A 14,627-nucleotide genomic window follows, 5' to 3' on the forward strand; every position below is an offset into this window, starting at 1 on the left:
CTTCCATTGATACCTATGTATATTATGGATACGTCTAAAATTGTATACTATTCCCTATACTATGCACTACTTTTGGCCATAGGGGCAACCTGTATTATTTTTGCTCTGTTCCAGTCTACAATGGTGTAAGACCAGATGTTGCTCATTGTTTTGATCAGTTCCCGTACAACTGTTTGTTGTGTTAGGCTTCAAGGCACACAGGTTATTATGGAAAGTCTAGCAGCTCCTGTCCTGTGCTAACATTAGATGGGAACCGCATGTGCATTCTTTGGAAAACGAGATGAGGGGTTTGAATTAGTCGTGCTAAAATTTCTTTAATTGTTTTTTCCTTCTTCATCAAGCACACTGTGTTCTATTCCTACAACAAAGGCTTTGAATAATGAGGGAAGTATGTAGGTACAGTGCATTCGAAAGTATTCAGAGCCCTTTCCAGTACTGACTTACCACTCATGTATGTTGCAAATAAGTAGAGAAGACGTATTATTGAGTAGAACTTGTAAGGTAGTCATGAAAAGTAAGTAATTTTTTCCCCCATGAGGTTGTGGCAACATACTGCCATCTGATGGCGACTAGAATCAATTGCATAATAGGAACTACTTAAAATTGATGGTCCTTGAAAATAAATATTAGTGCTTGACAAAGTAATTGAAAGTCCTTGAATTTGACTTGCCACTGTCTGTACGAACCCTGTACGGTACCTAAATGTGTTTTACGATTGTACTATTAACTTCCTCAACTTCAAAACAAGCAGAATCTGACTAAATAAATGCCACCTATACTTCTCTGTAGTGCTGATGGTTAAAAACGGCATACAGAGTTATGAATGCTTACCCTTAGGCTATGGCCAGACAGAGATTTTGTCTCAGAAAATTACAGATTGAGCCAATGTTATTTTTTGTTGTTATAATTTTTACCCACTTTCTCTTCCCAATCTCGTGATTATGATCTTGTATCATTGCTGCAACTCCCCAATGGGCTCGGGAGAGACTAAGGTCGAGTCATGCGTCCACCGAAACATGACCAGCCAAGCCGTGCTCTTAACACCCGCTTGATTAACCCGGAAGCCAGCTGCACCAATGTGTCGGAGGAAACACCGTTCAACTGACGATCATTGTCAGCCTCCGAGTCATTTGTTGACAGATGGACAATGGAGATCATTGCCAAACACTCACGCAACTCTTCCGAAAATAGTTGACCAACTTTTGACAAAAATTGAAAATTGATGAATGCATGTGATTTCATCTGTCTCTGTGTGGCCGTAAGTTTACTGATGTGCAATTGTAGAGTGCTTACCCTTCTGGCCAGGCCCAGGGCGATGTAGCACTTCTCTCCAGCGTCCACTATCTCCACCTCAAAGTAGTGGCAGCGTGTGCTGAGGGGCTGCCTGGCCTGGGCCAGACCCACGTCCAGGATGCTCTTCCCCTTCCCGACGTACTCCAGGAGCTGCTAAAGTGTGTGTGTGTGTGGGGGGGGGGGGGGTATAGGGTCAGTATTCATATACAACATACTGTAGTTTTGACTAAGTTGGCCTTTCGCGAACACGCTTGGAGTACTCAAAAGATAGATACACCGAAAGCCGGGCGTACACTACACGATTTTGTCCCCGATTTAGCTGTCCCAGACGGGAGACAAAATCCACATGTTGTTGCCTCGCGCGACCGTCACCGACGTTCGTTTAACGTGAGTGGGTCAGAGACGCAGTCTAAGGTCTACCGAGCACATCTTTGAGCCGTCCCAGAGGTCCCGATATTTTCAAACATGTTTGATTTTATCGGCACAAAATCTGCTATGCTCTTGTAGTGTGAGATGTGCAACAACAAGTTTTGAGAATGGTGATCAGCAATTGCCAATGAGAGCTTGCCAGAGAAGATGCCAGTGAGATGATGATGTTGTATCGCATCACCCACAATGTGTAGACTCTCGAGCAGGAACCATGACTACTACTGGTAGCCTATACTTGCAACCACCATGTGACACAGCTTTGTAGTTCACAAACAATGCTGTTCAATAAAAAATGTAAAGCAATGCTATTCAATAAAACATTTATTGGCTAGATATTTCAACTCTGTATGGCATGCATGAATGTTTGAGGCTGGTTTGAGCTACAGCTCATTCTAGCTACGTTAACAATCTAATCACATCGCCACCTTGTTTTTGCGAGACATCGAGAACCCTCACGACCAAGTGAAGAATCTTGTCATGTGTGACCCCCCCCCCGTCTATGCCACTTCATTTAGTATGCATTGGCAAGACAAAAAACTACAGGAAACACAGAGGCAGAGATGTTAGGATTTTGGAAGTCGTGTAGTGTACAACCGGAATAAGGAGGAAGTCACCAAGTACAGACTAGCAAATGTACTAAATAGGGAATTGGGTTCCATTTTGGGACACAGCCATGCAGTCATACTCCCACTGTAACAGGCACGCCCAGGTTGATCATGCGTAAATAGTCTCGCCAAATATTCCACTGATTGAACATTATAATAACTTCTCCATGGAAGGCTTAACAGATCCTATAGGAAAAACACATTACTAAGCCTCAGAAGAACAGGTTTCTATGGGAAGGGCAAGTAGGTGGGCAGCTAGGCAACCAAGTGCTGCTCCTATTTTTCCATCCAGTGTGTCATAGAGAATAGAGAGACCGAAGGAACGCCTTCAGTTTGAAGTGGAAGAGAAAAGATGACAGACAAAGTGGGGGTGGACTCCTCTAATAAGCTTGTGACAACACCTGGGTGCGTTAAGGTAATAGGCCTACAGCGGTTTTGAGTTATACTTCAAAAGGAAAGGTTTCCCTCAATTAAATGATGATGAATGTTGCCTGGTTATCCATCCAGTGGAAATAAATAACTTCCTAACTAGGTCTCAGTCAAGAAAATATAGTTTTCTTTCAATTATTCTGTGACAGATTGAATGAAGAACCAATCCAGGTAGTGTTCCTTACAGTACCTGGGCATACTACCTCACACCCAAATTACATACTCCTTACACCAGCAATATCAAGCGAGAAAGGACAAACACAGGCCAGGACCAACTTTGTCAAACTCCACTCTCAACATGAAAACTCTCAACCATATATTCTGGAGTGGCCCTTGAGACAGCGTTTTCCATCACCATCAACAAAACACAAAATGATGGAATTTCTTGTAGAAGAATGGTGTCACATCCCTCCAATAGAGTTCCAGACACTTGTAGAATCTATGCCAAGGTGCATTGAAGCTGTTCTGGCTCGTGGTGGCCCAACGCCTTACGACACTCTGTTGATGTTACCTTTATTTTGGCAGTTACCTGTATAATACTGCTGACGACCCAGATGCTACAGTCTGGAATGGAATCTGCACATGAAAGCTATATTTAAAGTGGACAGGGATCGTGAAAGTTGATCATGTGAAAAATGTTCATTTATTGGCAAATACTTTTAATCTTCCAAGTCACAATCTGGTTATTACACGTCCTAAAACTCAGACATGAAAGACATAGTCAGCATCTGACAAAACGAAAAAAAATCTTCCTTTTAAAATAACATAATTCATTCTATTACTGACTCTGTCTGGACAGTTACAAAAAAATACAAAAATGAGTGCCCTGTCTTGTCTTGTGTGTCCTCAACTCACAGGCCTGCTCTACATTAATGAGTACCCACATCTTTACAATCTTGTTTTTAGACTGTCCTTTCTTGTTCGCTTGCTGCTATCTTATCCTTCTCCTCAACCTCTTCAACTTTCATGCCTGGACAGTAGCTGTTATTTTGAGGGGGAGAGGGAGTTGCAGCGAGTGTGTTGTCACACCTTCCCGCCTCTGTGATGCTGAGTAATGGAGAGAGAGAAAGAGAGAGGTAGAGAGAGCGAGAGAGAGGTTTTTAATCAGCTCTCCCTCCCAGCAGCTTGGAACACGCTTCAGTGAGAGTGCTGACAGATGCCTGCAGTCATTCTCTCTGCTCTCCCTTTCGCTCTCTCACTCTCTATCTCTTCCCTTTCTCCTTCTCTCTCTGATCATGGCACCATCCGAGGTGGTGGTGTCAGAGCTGGTGGTAGGGCTAGTGTGTGTGTGTGTGTGTGTGTGTGGGGGGGGGGGGGGGGGGCTAGGTCTTCCAAGTTCCCTGTCACTCCTGGAGGCATTTGGAACAAACGTAGGAGATTAGAGGGCCTCTCCCTCCCAACCAGCCCACTTGGGCTTGGTACCTGTTTGGCTGCCACTGTGTGCTGCCTGTGTAAAATGTTCTACTGCACCCCAAAATGGCACCATATTCCCTATTTAATGCACTACTTTGGTCCAGGGCTCTGGTCAAAAGTAGTAACGACACTAAATAGGGAATAGGGTGCAATTCGTGAATCAGACGATTACTCACCAGTTGTCTACCAAATTACCTATCCATCAACTTACTTAGCCATACTTAGCCAATTGATCCCAAATAACCTAGAAGAAGACCCTGGACTATTTACATTGACATGCCCACCCTCCCTTTTGTTTTTACACTGCTGCTATTTTGTACTTTATTTACTAAATATCTTCTTAACTCTTTCTTGAACTGCATTGTTCGTTAAGGGCTTGTGAGTAAGCATTTCACGGTAAGGTTTACACCCGTTTTATTCGGAGCAAGTGACAAATAAAAATTGATTTGACTGACCAAAACACAACCAACTATAATTTTGACACAGACCATTGATAGCCAAAAAGCTGGCACGCAGGCCGCGCAGTCTGTGCTGAAGCAATACAGCAGCACCTGAAAGTGTGTAATTGAAACTGAGTCAACATACTGCAGAATCAAAACACACTCCAAAAATAGAAATAATCAATCACTCATTCCCTCACTTTTACTTGGTAAATAAACTCACCACAGATGCCAAATTCAGAGGAATGTTTTGAACACACACTGGGGTGAGGCTGTGAAGGTCTGAGAGAGAGGGAGACAGAGAAAGAGAGAGAGGGAGTATGAGATTATTTTTCTACAGCACCCAATTAAATCAATCACTCACTCAGGACAATGACTCCAAAGTCTGTTTACATTGACTGTCTGTCAGGTGAACTGTAGGTCTACATGACAGGTGGCGTGGAACATAGAAATAGAATGAAGTAGGGCATAGAACGGCCGCTGGTCCACCCATCACGGAACGTTGACTTGAAAGGAAATAACCATTCGAGTCTTATGTCTATGGCGTGTGAAGACACGTGGAGTGATGTGGACAGTGGAGTAGGCCTAGATAAAAGCAGAACCTGCAAGAGGACAGGGATCAAAACACAGCCTTTGCTTACCACAGTACAGAAAGCAACACTAGCTTCGTAGCCTATGGTGTGGTCTCTTACATCCATCACCTTCCTGTGTTTGACTAGCCAAAGAAAGGCCCACAGGGGGATGCTTCTTATTTGAAAAGTTGAAGTAGTGACTCCTTAGTTTTAAAACATTTTCTTATAAGCTGTCTTCCGGATGTACTCAACACAACAACACCAGACAGTCATGGCCCCACTGCAGATGAAGAGAAACCTTTCATTTGGCTGTACATTTACATTTTAGCAGACACTTACCCAGAACAACTTAAGAGTTAGTGCATTCATCTTAAGATAGCTAGGTGGGACAACCAAATTTCAGTCATAGTAAGTACATTTTTCTCCTCAATAAAATAGCTCAGCGAAGTCAGATAGTAAGGGGGAGAAAAGTAAAGTGTGAGTGTTAGTTCACTTGTACTTATATGATACAACTTTTTGGGGGGGTGGGGGGCTGTGTCATCGACTCCCATCCCTTTCATGCAGACTCCTGCATGGTTTCCACTTTCCACCTTTAATCTCTTCCTTCCACTTCTGAGTGTAAGTTGAGTCGAGTAACTTTCTTTCAAAAGAAAAGAAGCAGCTGTTACCTAAAAGGTGTTTAGAAAGTCATTATTACACTTTGTGACATAAGTGAGTCAGTGTAAAAAAAAAAAAAAATGGTTTTAAACTCCCTTAGCAAAAATCTCCCAGTTGGGGCCAGGAATGACCTTTATATAATTCTTCAACCGCACGCGCACGCGCACGCGCACGCACACGCACACGCACACGCACACACACACACACACACACACATACACACACACACACACACCCCTACTCCCCACATGATGTGATATTAAGACCATAATTGCCTGCAGCAGAAGCTTCTTGCTACCCCCTACCCCCACTGATAATCTCTGGTTCGTTAGCTCCAGGGAGGGGGTGGGGGGCGAGAGAAAGAGAAGAGAGAATGTTAGTTACCTCCAATGAAAGAGAGGAGCTTCTAATAGTTTTGTGGTGATAGCTGGGAAACAAATGAACTCTGACTGTTTTATTTCCTCTGCAGAAAAACAGAGAGATGAGACGTCCCTGCTGTTGTTTTCCTGGTCACCAGCGTACCAGCATCAAGTCACATTATGCTGGCTTGCAAAGTGATGTCGAATTCCTATTGGACTCCAGCACCAAGTGGGGATACAGTGCCTTTGGAAAGTATTCAGACCCCTCGACTTTTTCCACATTTTCTTACGTTACAACCTTGTTCTAAAATGGATTAAATAAATAAATAGATCCTCAGCAATCTACATACAATATCCCATAATGACAGTGAAAAGTTATTTATTTTTGCAAATGTATTACAAATAAAAAACTGAAATACCTTATTTGCAATAGTATTCAGACCCTTTGCTATGAGACTCGAAATTGAGCTCAGGCACACACCTGTCTATTTAAGGTCCCACACTTGTCAGAGCACAAACCAAGCCATGAGGTCGAAGGAATCGTACGTAGAGCTCAGAGACAGGATTGTGTCGAGACACAGACCTGGGATAGGGTACCAAAAATGTTGTTCAGCATTGAAGGTCCCCAAGAACAGATTCCTCTGTCATTCTTAAATGGATACATTTTGGAACCACCAAGAATCTTCCTAGAGCATGTCGCCCGGCCAAACTGAGCAATCGGGGGAGAAGGGCCTTGGTCAGGGAGTTGACCATGAACCCGATGGTCACTCTGACAGAGCTCCAGAGTTCCTGTGGAGAAGGTTGTCTTTCTGGAAGTGTCTCCCATCTCTGCAGCACTCCACCAAATCAGGCCTTTATGGTAGTGGCCAGACGGAAGACACTTTTTAGTTAAAGGCAATTGACAGCCCGCTTGGAGTTTGCCAAAAGGCACCTAAAGACTCTAAGACCATGAGAAACAATATTCTCTGGTCTGATGAAACCAAGATTGAACTCTTTGGCCCGAATGCCAAGCGTCACGTCTGGAGGAAACCTGGCACAATCCCTACAGTGAAGCATTGTGGTGGCAGCATCATGCCTTGGGGATGTTTTTCAGAGGCAGGCACTGGGAAACTAGTCAGGATCGAGGCAAAGATGAATGGAGCAAAGTACAGAGAGATCCTTGATGAAAACCTGTTCCAGAGCACTCAGGACCTCAGACTGGGGCAAAGGTTAAACATCCAACAGGACAACGACCCTAAGCACACAGCCAAGACAACGTAGGAGTGGCTTTGGAACAAGTCTCAATGTCCTTGAGTGGCCCAGCCAGAGCCCGAACCCGCTCTAACATCACTGGAGAGACCTGAAAAAAGCTGTGCATCGACGCTGCCCATCCAACCTGACAGAGCTTGAGAGGATCTGCAGAGAAGAACGGGAGAAACCCCCCAAATACAGGTGTGCCAAGCGTGTAGCATCATACCCAAGAACACTTAATGCTGTAATCGCTGGCAAAAGTCCTTCAACGAAGTACTGAGTAAAGGGTCTGAATACTTATGTAAATGTATAATCTAAGTTGTTTTCAAAATGTATAAAAAAACAGTTTTTGCAATGTCATTATGGGGTATTGTGTGTAGTTTAATGAGGGGGGGGGGGGAACTATGTAATCAATTTTAGAATAAGGCTGTAATGTAATAAAATGTGGAGAAAGTCAAGGGGTCCAAAGACTTTCTGAAGGCACTCTATATTTCTGTTGACCCCCTGCAGTACCTCTGTGGACCCCCGGTTAAATACCCCTGGCCAATTTGAATTCTAGCTACTTTTGAACCACACGTTGTGCCCTAGAAACTAATATGTAACACTGTAAATACATTGGTTTATTATAAAAGTGAAACATTTTGATACAAATACCGGTCGTTGAAATTACAAAATCATTTATGGAATATTTGGTTTCTACATTGTGTAAAAGCACTATTTTCCTATTGGGATGCAATACACTGAAAATGGTACACTGTTTCTTTAAAAACGTCAGGTTTGTGATGTCAACATACAAGAGATCTATCATTCATTCATTGCTATGATCATTGATCTCCTGAAGAAGATATTCCTTTTCCTTTATTTCTGTGCCCCCAAATGTTTGCATATACTGGTAAAGTTACTAGGTTGTTAGATAGCTAGCCAATGAGGTAACATTACTGAACAAAGTGTAAACAAATGGTTAACGACGTCGCCAGTTTTAGAACGGCCAACGACATGGTTTATGAATGTAAAATGCAGTCTCTGTGATCCGCTATAATAAGATAAAAATGTTGCGGCAGTAATATTGGTCAGATCTTTTGACCTGGAAGTAAGCCACTTTTGCTGTAGTACTCATTTGTTTCTCTAGGGTAGGAGGAAACAAGGGTAGAGCAAAGCCTTATCATTACAACAATTATTATCTGGGAGATTTTGCTAGTTTTCCTACAGCAAAATATTTTGTCGTACTTTAGAGCTCTGATGGTAAATTTTTCTACCCAATATTTTGGAAATAAGGTACAATCATCACTGCGCTTTGAAATGTAGGTGAAGGCAATTTACCTGTAACACACCAAATACGACAAGACACAGACCATGCTGGTCTTCTAGGCACAGTTCCTCTGTCCAGTGTCTGTGTTCTTTTAACCATCTTAATCTTTTGTTTTTATTGGCCAGTCCGAGATATGGATTTTTCTTTGCAACTCTGCCTAAAAGGCCAACATCCCGGAGTCGCCTCTTCACTGTTGACGTTGAGACTGGTGTTTTGCGGGTACTATTTAATGAAGCTGCCAGTTGAGGACTTGTGAGGCATCTTTCTCAAACTAGATACTCCATTGTACTTGTCCTCTTGCTCAGTTGTGCACCGGGGCCTCCCACTCATCTTTCTATTCTGGTTAGAGCCAGTTTGCGCTGTTCTGTGAAGGGAGTAGTACACAGCTTTGTACGAGATCTTCAGTTTCTTGGCAACTTCTCGGATGGAATAGCCTTCATTTCTCAGAACAAGAATAGACTGATGACTTTCAGAAGAAAGTTTGTTTCTGGCCATTTCGAGCCTGTAATCAAACCCACAAATGCTGATGCTTCAGATACTCAACGAGTCTAAAGGCCAGTTGTATTGCTTCTTTAAATCAGAACAACAGTTTTCAGCTGTGCTAACATGATTGCAAAAGGGTTTTCTAGTGATCAATTAGCCTTTTAAAATAATAAACTTGGATTAGCTAACACAATGTGCCATTGGAACACAGGAGTGATGGTTGCTGATAATGGGCCTCTGTACACCTACGTAGATATTCCATAAAAATAAAAATCAGTCATTTCCAGCAATAGTCAGTAACAACATTAACAATGTCTACACTGTATTTCTGATCAATTTGATGTTGTTTTAAAAATGGACAAAAAAAATAGCTTTTCTTTCAAAAACAAGGACATTTCTAAGTGATCCCAAACGTTTGAACGGTAGTGTATATTTTGAAATAGAGCATTGGTGAAATTTCCCTTTAAGTCAAGTAAATGTATTGCAGTTAATTTTTTTTGAATTGTTTGTTACAAAATCTGTTTTGCATTTACATTGATTGATTAAATCAATAAATGTATCTTATGCTACACAAAGATTTTTAAAAAACGTATCCTATCCGTTTATTGCACCCGTTACTGAAATGGTTGTTCCAGTTTAAATGGTTTACGTCAGGGATGGGCAACTTTTATGGGGTCGGGGCCACAAAAATTCTGGGGGGGGGGCCGCAGTTGCTCGAGGGTCTGCGTAAACACATCCATGCCCACACATGCAGTCATAGCCTTCCTAGCCTTCTGAGGGTCCTAAGCGAAATTTGGTTCGGGCCCCCCCACCTTGCAAGCAAAACATTTTAGCGGCCCCCCTCTTGACAGCGGAGAGAAAGACGTCATTTTAGAGTTCATTTCCTGCAATTCTACACATTTTGCCATGGGACGTAGTGAACATTTTGTAGTTTTAAAGCAAGTTTGCTGCAAATCTAAACATTTTGCCATAGGGTGGAGATAAATGTTTGTAGTTTGTAATATAATATCTGAGTGACTTGGGGGCCCCCCGGTCGGTTATTCAACCATAATTCCTACAAGTTTAGATATCTGGATGCTAGACTAACTTAACAATCACATGGGCTAATTGAGTGACTGTCATGAGAAAAACTCCTGATGCACAAACAAATAAAAAAATTGCACTTCGTTCAATCTACTCTTCTAACTCTCAACAGTAAGTTGAAAACACAATGAATGCTGGTCAGCCAGCACAACCAGTTAGACCATGCTAGTTGGCTTGCAGAACCAGCGAGACCATGCTGGTCAGACCAGCATCAGACCAGCACAGACCAGCTTAAAATTCATGCTGGTCTATGCTGTTTTTTTCAAAAGGGCTAAAGAGAATGGAACATACGAGAGAAGAAACATCTCTATTGTCTGTGGTTGCACCCCAAATGGCACTCTATTCCCTATATAGTGCATAACTTTTGATCAGAACCCTAATGACCATCAAAAGTAATGCACTATATAGGAAAAAGTGTGTAGAACAGCTCAACTAACTAACAACTTGGCTAAACTATGATGAACCAGAACCAATATTTTGAATATCATCAAGAGTCACAGTCTTACTTTCAACTGTAGCTGGCTATTTAAATCAACAAAATTCTTAATCTGCGTCACTGTCATTCGTGTGAGATATCTCTCACCATCTAGGACATTTTTCAGAAATTATGCAGACTTAAGCGGAAATTTTCAGTGAGATGTCTAGTTAAAGAAGCAGGTTGGCCCGGCCTCGCCTAAACCTCCCACATGCAGTATTCATCAGAGCTTCCTTTCATACTCACAAACACACACTTTCTCACGCTGTTCTGTTCCCATCGTGGAGACAGTCAGAGGACACTCTGGTCGATGCCACTGCCTATAGTGTCTGCCTGCCTGCCTAGTGGTTCTCAACAGGGGAATTACACAGTTTATGGGAAACTGATGAACTTCAGCAGATCAAACAGTATCATGATGGGATGCATGACAACTGTTCCTCCAAGGAAGGAACCAGGCAACTTTAGACGGGTGTTAGCTCCTCTAGCAAATGGAAATAACATGACTGGTGGTTCAGATAGAACTCTATGGAGAGGTGCATGTGTTGGCTGGAGACCAGCACAGATGATAATATATTTTATGTGCTGCTCAACTTTGGGTCGGGGAACCTGGAAGGGGCAAGAGAACATGATGATTTGATCTTTCTAGGTTAATTGACACACTAAGAAGAATAACTTGGGATTTAATACTAGAACAGTCAGCCCATTTAAAACTTCAGGAGGACACGTGTGTGTGTGTGTGTGTGTGTGTGTGTGTGTGTGTGTGTGTGTGTGTGTGTGTGTGTGTGTGTGTGTGTGTATGTGTGTGTGTGTGTGTGTGTTTTTGGTTTTACTATCCTTGTGGGGACCAGAAGTCCTCACAAGGTCAGTAAAGCAAAGAACATTCTGACAAGGAGACATTTCACAAGTCCCCACAAGGAGAAATTATATTTTAGGCTTAGGGGTTAGGTTTAGGGTTATGGTTACAATTAGGGTTCGGTTTAGAGAAAATAGGATTTTGATTGGGAATCAATTGTTTGGTCCCCACAAGGATAGTAAAACAAATGTGGGTGGCAGATAGACTAAAAGTTAAGATGGTTCAAATCCCAGAGCCGGCAAGGTGAGAAAAAATCTGCCATTCTGCCCTTGAGCAAGGCAGCTAACCCACAACAACCACAACTGCTCCCTGGGTGCCGATGACGTCCGATTAAGGCAGCCCCCAGCACTGCTCTGATTCAGAGGGTTTTAGTTAAATGCAGAAGACACATTTCAGTTGAATGCATTCAGTTGTGCAATTGACTAGGTATGCCCTTTTTCCCCAATGCAGCCCACGGGCGGTAAGTGTAAAAGTGTCTAGCCAGAACATTATGGGGGTGGGGGGTTGCAAACTCAATATACTTTGAAATGAATAAAACCAAATCGAAAACTGTGTAGAAATGAACCTACATTCATATAGTTACTTGACGGTGTCCAGCTCACTGATAATCACCAAAATGAAAGCTAGAGAGTCAGGGAGCATAGAAAATGGTGTTATATTGGTGACAACAGAAAGACAGGGTCAGCCATGCAGGTGTATGTGCGTGCGTGCATGTAAGCGAGGTGTGTGTGTGTGTGTGTGTGTGTGTGTGTGTGTGTGTGTGTGTGTGTGAGGGAGAGCTCAGTCATTCCAGCAGCAGACTGAGATGCTGCCCAGTCCTCTGCAGCACTATGCTGGGTGGGGGGGATTAGCTTGGTGGGGACAGCCGCTGCTGTGGCAACAGGGAGAGAGGGATTTGGCTGCTTGCATTTGTATCAAGCAGCACGTACGCAGCACAGCCAGCCAAATGCCTCCACACAAGACAAAACATACAGGAGCAAGAGCATAGTGGCGGACAATGCAACTTATAACATGTCTTATTTCAATTGGGAGTTTTAGTCTATTAGTCAAAACTGATTTATATGGATTACACAATACGTGTTCTGTCTGTTTTGTGTACCTAACATTAAAAACCATGACAAAAGGAGTTCAATAAATCAGTAATTATGACATTAAGGGAATTGAGCAATCCCCCATCCCAAGAATAACAGACAGAGACAGACCAGTCAAACATTTACACACACCTACTCATTCAAGGGTTTTTCTTTATTTTTACTATTTTCTACATTGTAGAATAATAGTAAAGACATCAAAACTATGAAATAACCTGATTGCTCAGATTAGAGCTGTCCGCCTGGCCAGGAAGAGTCTTGGTGGTTCCAAATTTCTTCCATTTAAGAATGACGGAGGCCTCTGCTCTAGGGGACCTTCAATCCAGCAAAACATTTTTGGTACCCTTTCCCAGATCTGTGTCTCGGCACAATCCTGTCTCGGAGCTCTAAGGACAATTACTTCGACCTCAATGTAGAAAATAAAAATGATTAAAAACCCTTGAATGAGTAGGTGTGTCATAACTTTTTTATTTTTTTATTTAATTTTATCCCATTTTCTCCCCAATTTTCGTGGTATCCAATCGCTAGTAATTACTACCTTGTCTCATCGCTACAACTCCCGTACGGGCTCGGGAGAGACGAAGGTCGAAAGCCATGCGTCCTCCGAAGCACAACCCAACCAGCCGTACTGCTTCTTAACACAGCGCGCCTCCAACCCGGAAGCCAGCCGCACCAATGTGTCGGAGGAAACACCGTGTACCTGGCCCCCTTGGTTGGCGCGCACTGCGCCCGGCCCGCCACAGGAGTCGCTGGAGCGCGATGAGACAAGGATATCCCTACCGGCCAAACCCTCCCTACCCCGGACGACGCTATGCCAATTGTGCGTCGCCCCACGGACCTCCCGGTCGCGGCCAGCTGCGACAGAGCCTGGGCGCGAACCCAGAGACTCTGGTGGCGCAGTTAGCACTGCGATGCAGTGCCCTAGACCACTGCGCCACCCGGGAGGCCATGTGTCATAACTTTTGACTGGTACAAATTATACATACAAACGTAGGTACACACACACATACATAAACACACACATACATAAACACACACACATACATAAACACACACATACATAAACACACACATACATAAACACACACATACATAAATACATACAGTTGAAGTCGGAAGTTTACATACACTTAGGTTGGAGTCATTAAAACTTGTTTTTCAACCATTCCACAAATTTATTGTTAACAAACTATATTTTTGGCAAGTCGGTTAGGACATCTACTTTGTGCATGACACAAGTAATTCTTCCAACAATTGTTTACAGACAGATTATTTCACTTATAATTCACTGTATCCCAATTCCAGTGCGTCAGAAATGTACATACCCTAAGTTGACTGTGCCTTTAAACAGCTTGGAAAATTCCAGAAAATGATGTCATGGCTTTAGAAGTCTCTGATAGGCTAATTGACATAATTTGAGTCAATTGGAGGTGTACCTGTGGATGTATTTCAAGGCCTACCTTCAAACTCAGTGCCTCTTTGCTTGACATCATGGGAAAATCTAAAGAAATCGGCCAAAACTTCAGGGGGAAAAAATGTAGACCTCCCCAAGTCTGGTTCATCCTTGGGATCAATTTCCAAACGCCTGAAGGTACCACGTTCATCTGTACAAACAATAGTACGCAAGTATAAACACCATGGGACCACGCAGCCGTCATACGACTCAGCAAGGAGACGCGTTCTCCTAGAGATGAATGTACTTTGCTGCGAAAATTGCAAATCTATCCCAGAACAACAGCAAAGGATCTTGTGAAGATGCTGGAGGAAACAGGTACAAAAGTATCTATATCCACAGTAAAACAAGTCCTATATCGACATAACCTGAAAGGCCACTCAGCCTTTAAAAAAGCCAGACTATGGTTTGTAACTGCACATGGGGACAAAGATTGCACTTTTTGGAGAAATG

The 14,627-nt window shown here is 42.9% G+C and overlaps 1 protein-coding gene across 3 annotated transcripts in view; it reads right to left on the reverse strand.

The window, feature by feature from the left end:
* The window catches only part of spryd3 (SPRY domain containing 3), an 81,911-nt gene that overhangs the window by 30,204 nt on the left and 37,080 nt on the right, over positions 1-14,627 (reverse strand). Inside the window, exon 7 of one of the 3 annotated variants that reach the window (XM_055931132.1) lies at positions 1,294-1,443. The exons of 1 other annotated variant lie outside the window; for it this stretch is intronic. In XM_055931132.1, coding sequence (XP_055787107.1) covers positions 1,294-1,443 — 150 coding nt within the window. Of the gene's footprint in view, positions 1-1,293; positions 1,447-14,627 lie in introns of all 3 variants that reach the window. One more of the 3 variants, XM_055931131.1, reaches the window with a different exon arrangement.

Source organism: Salvelinus fontinalis, chromosome 8 (genome assembly GCF_029448725.1).
Source record: "Salvelinus fontinalis isolate EN_2023a chromosome 8, ASM2944872v1, whole genome shotgun sequence".
Taxonomy (NCBI): domain Eukaryota; kingdom Metazoa; phylum Chordata; class Actinopteri; order Salmoniformes; family Salmonidae; genus Salvelinus; species Salvelinus fontinalis.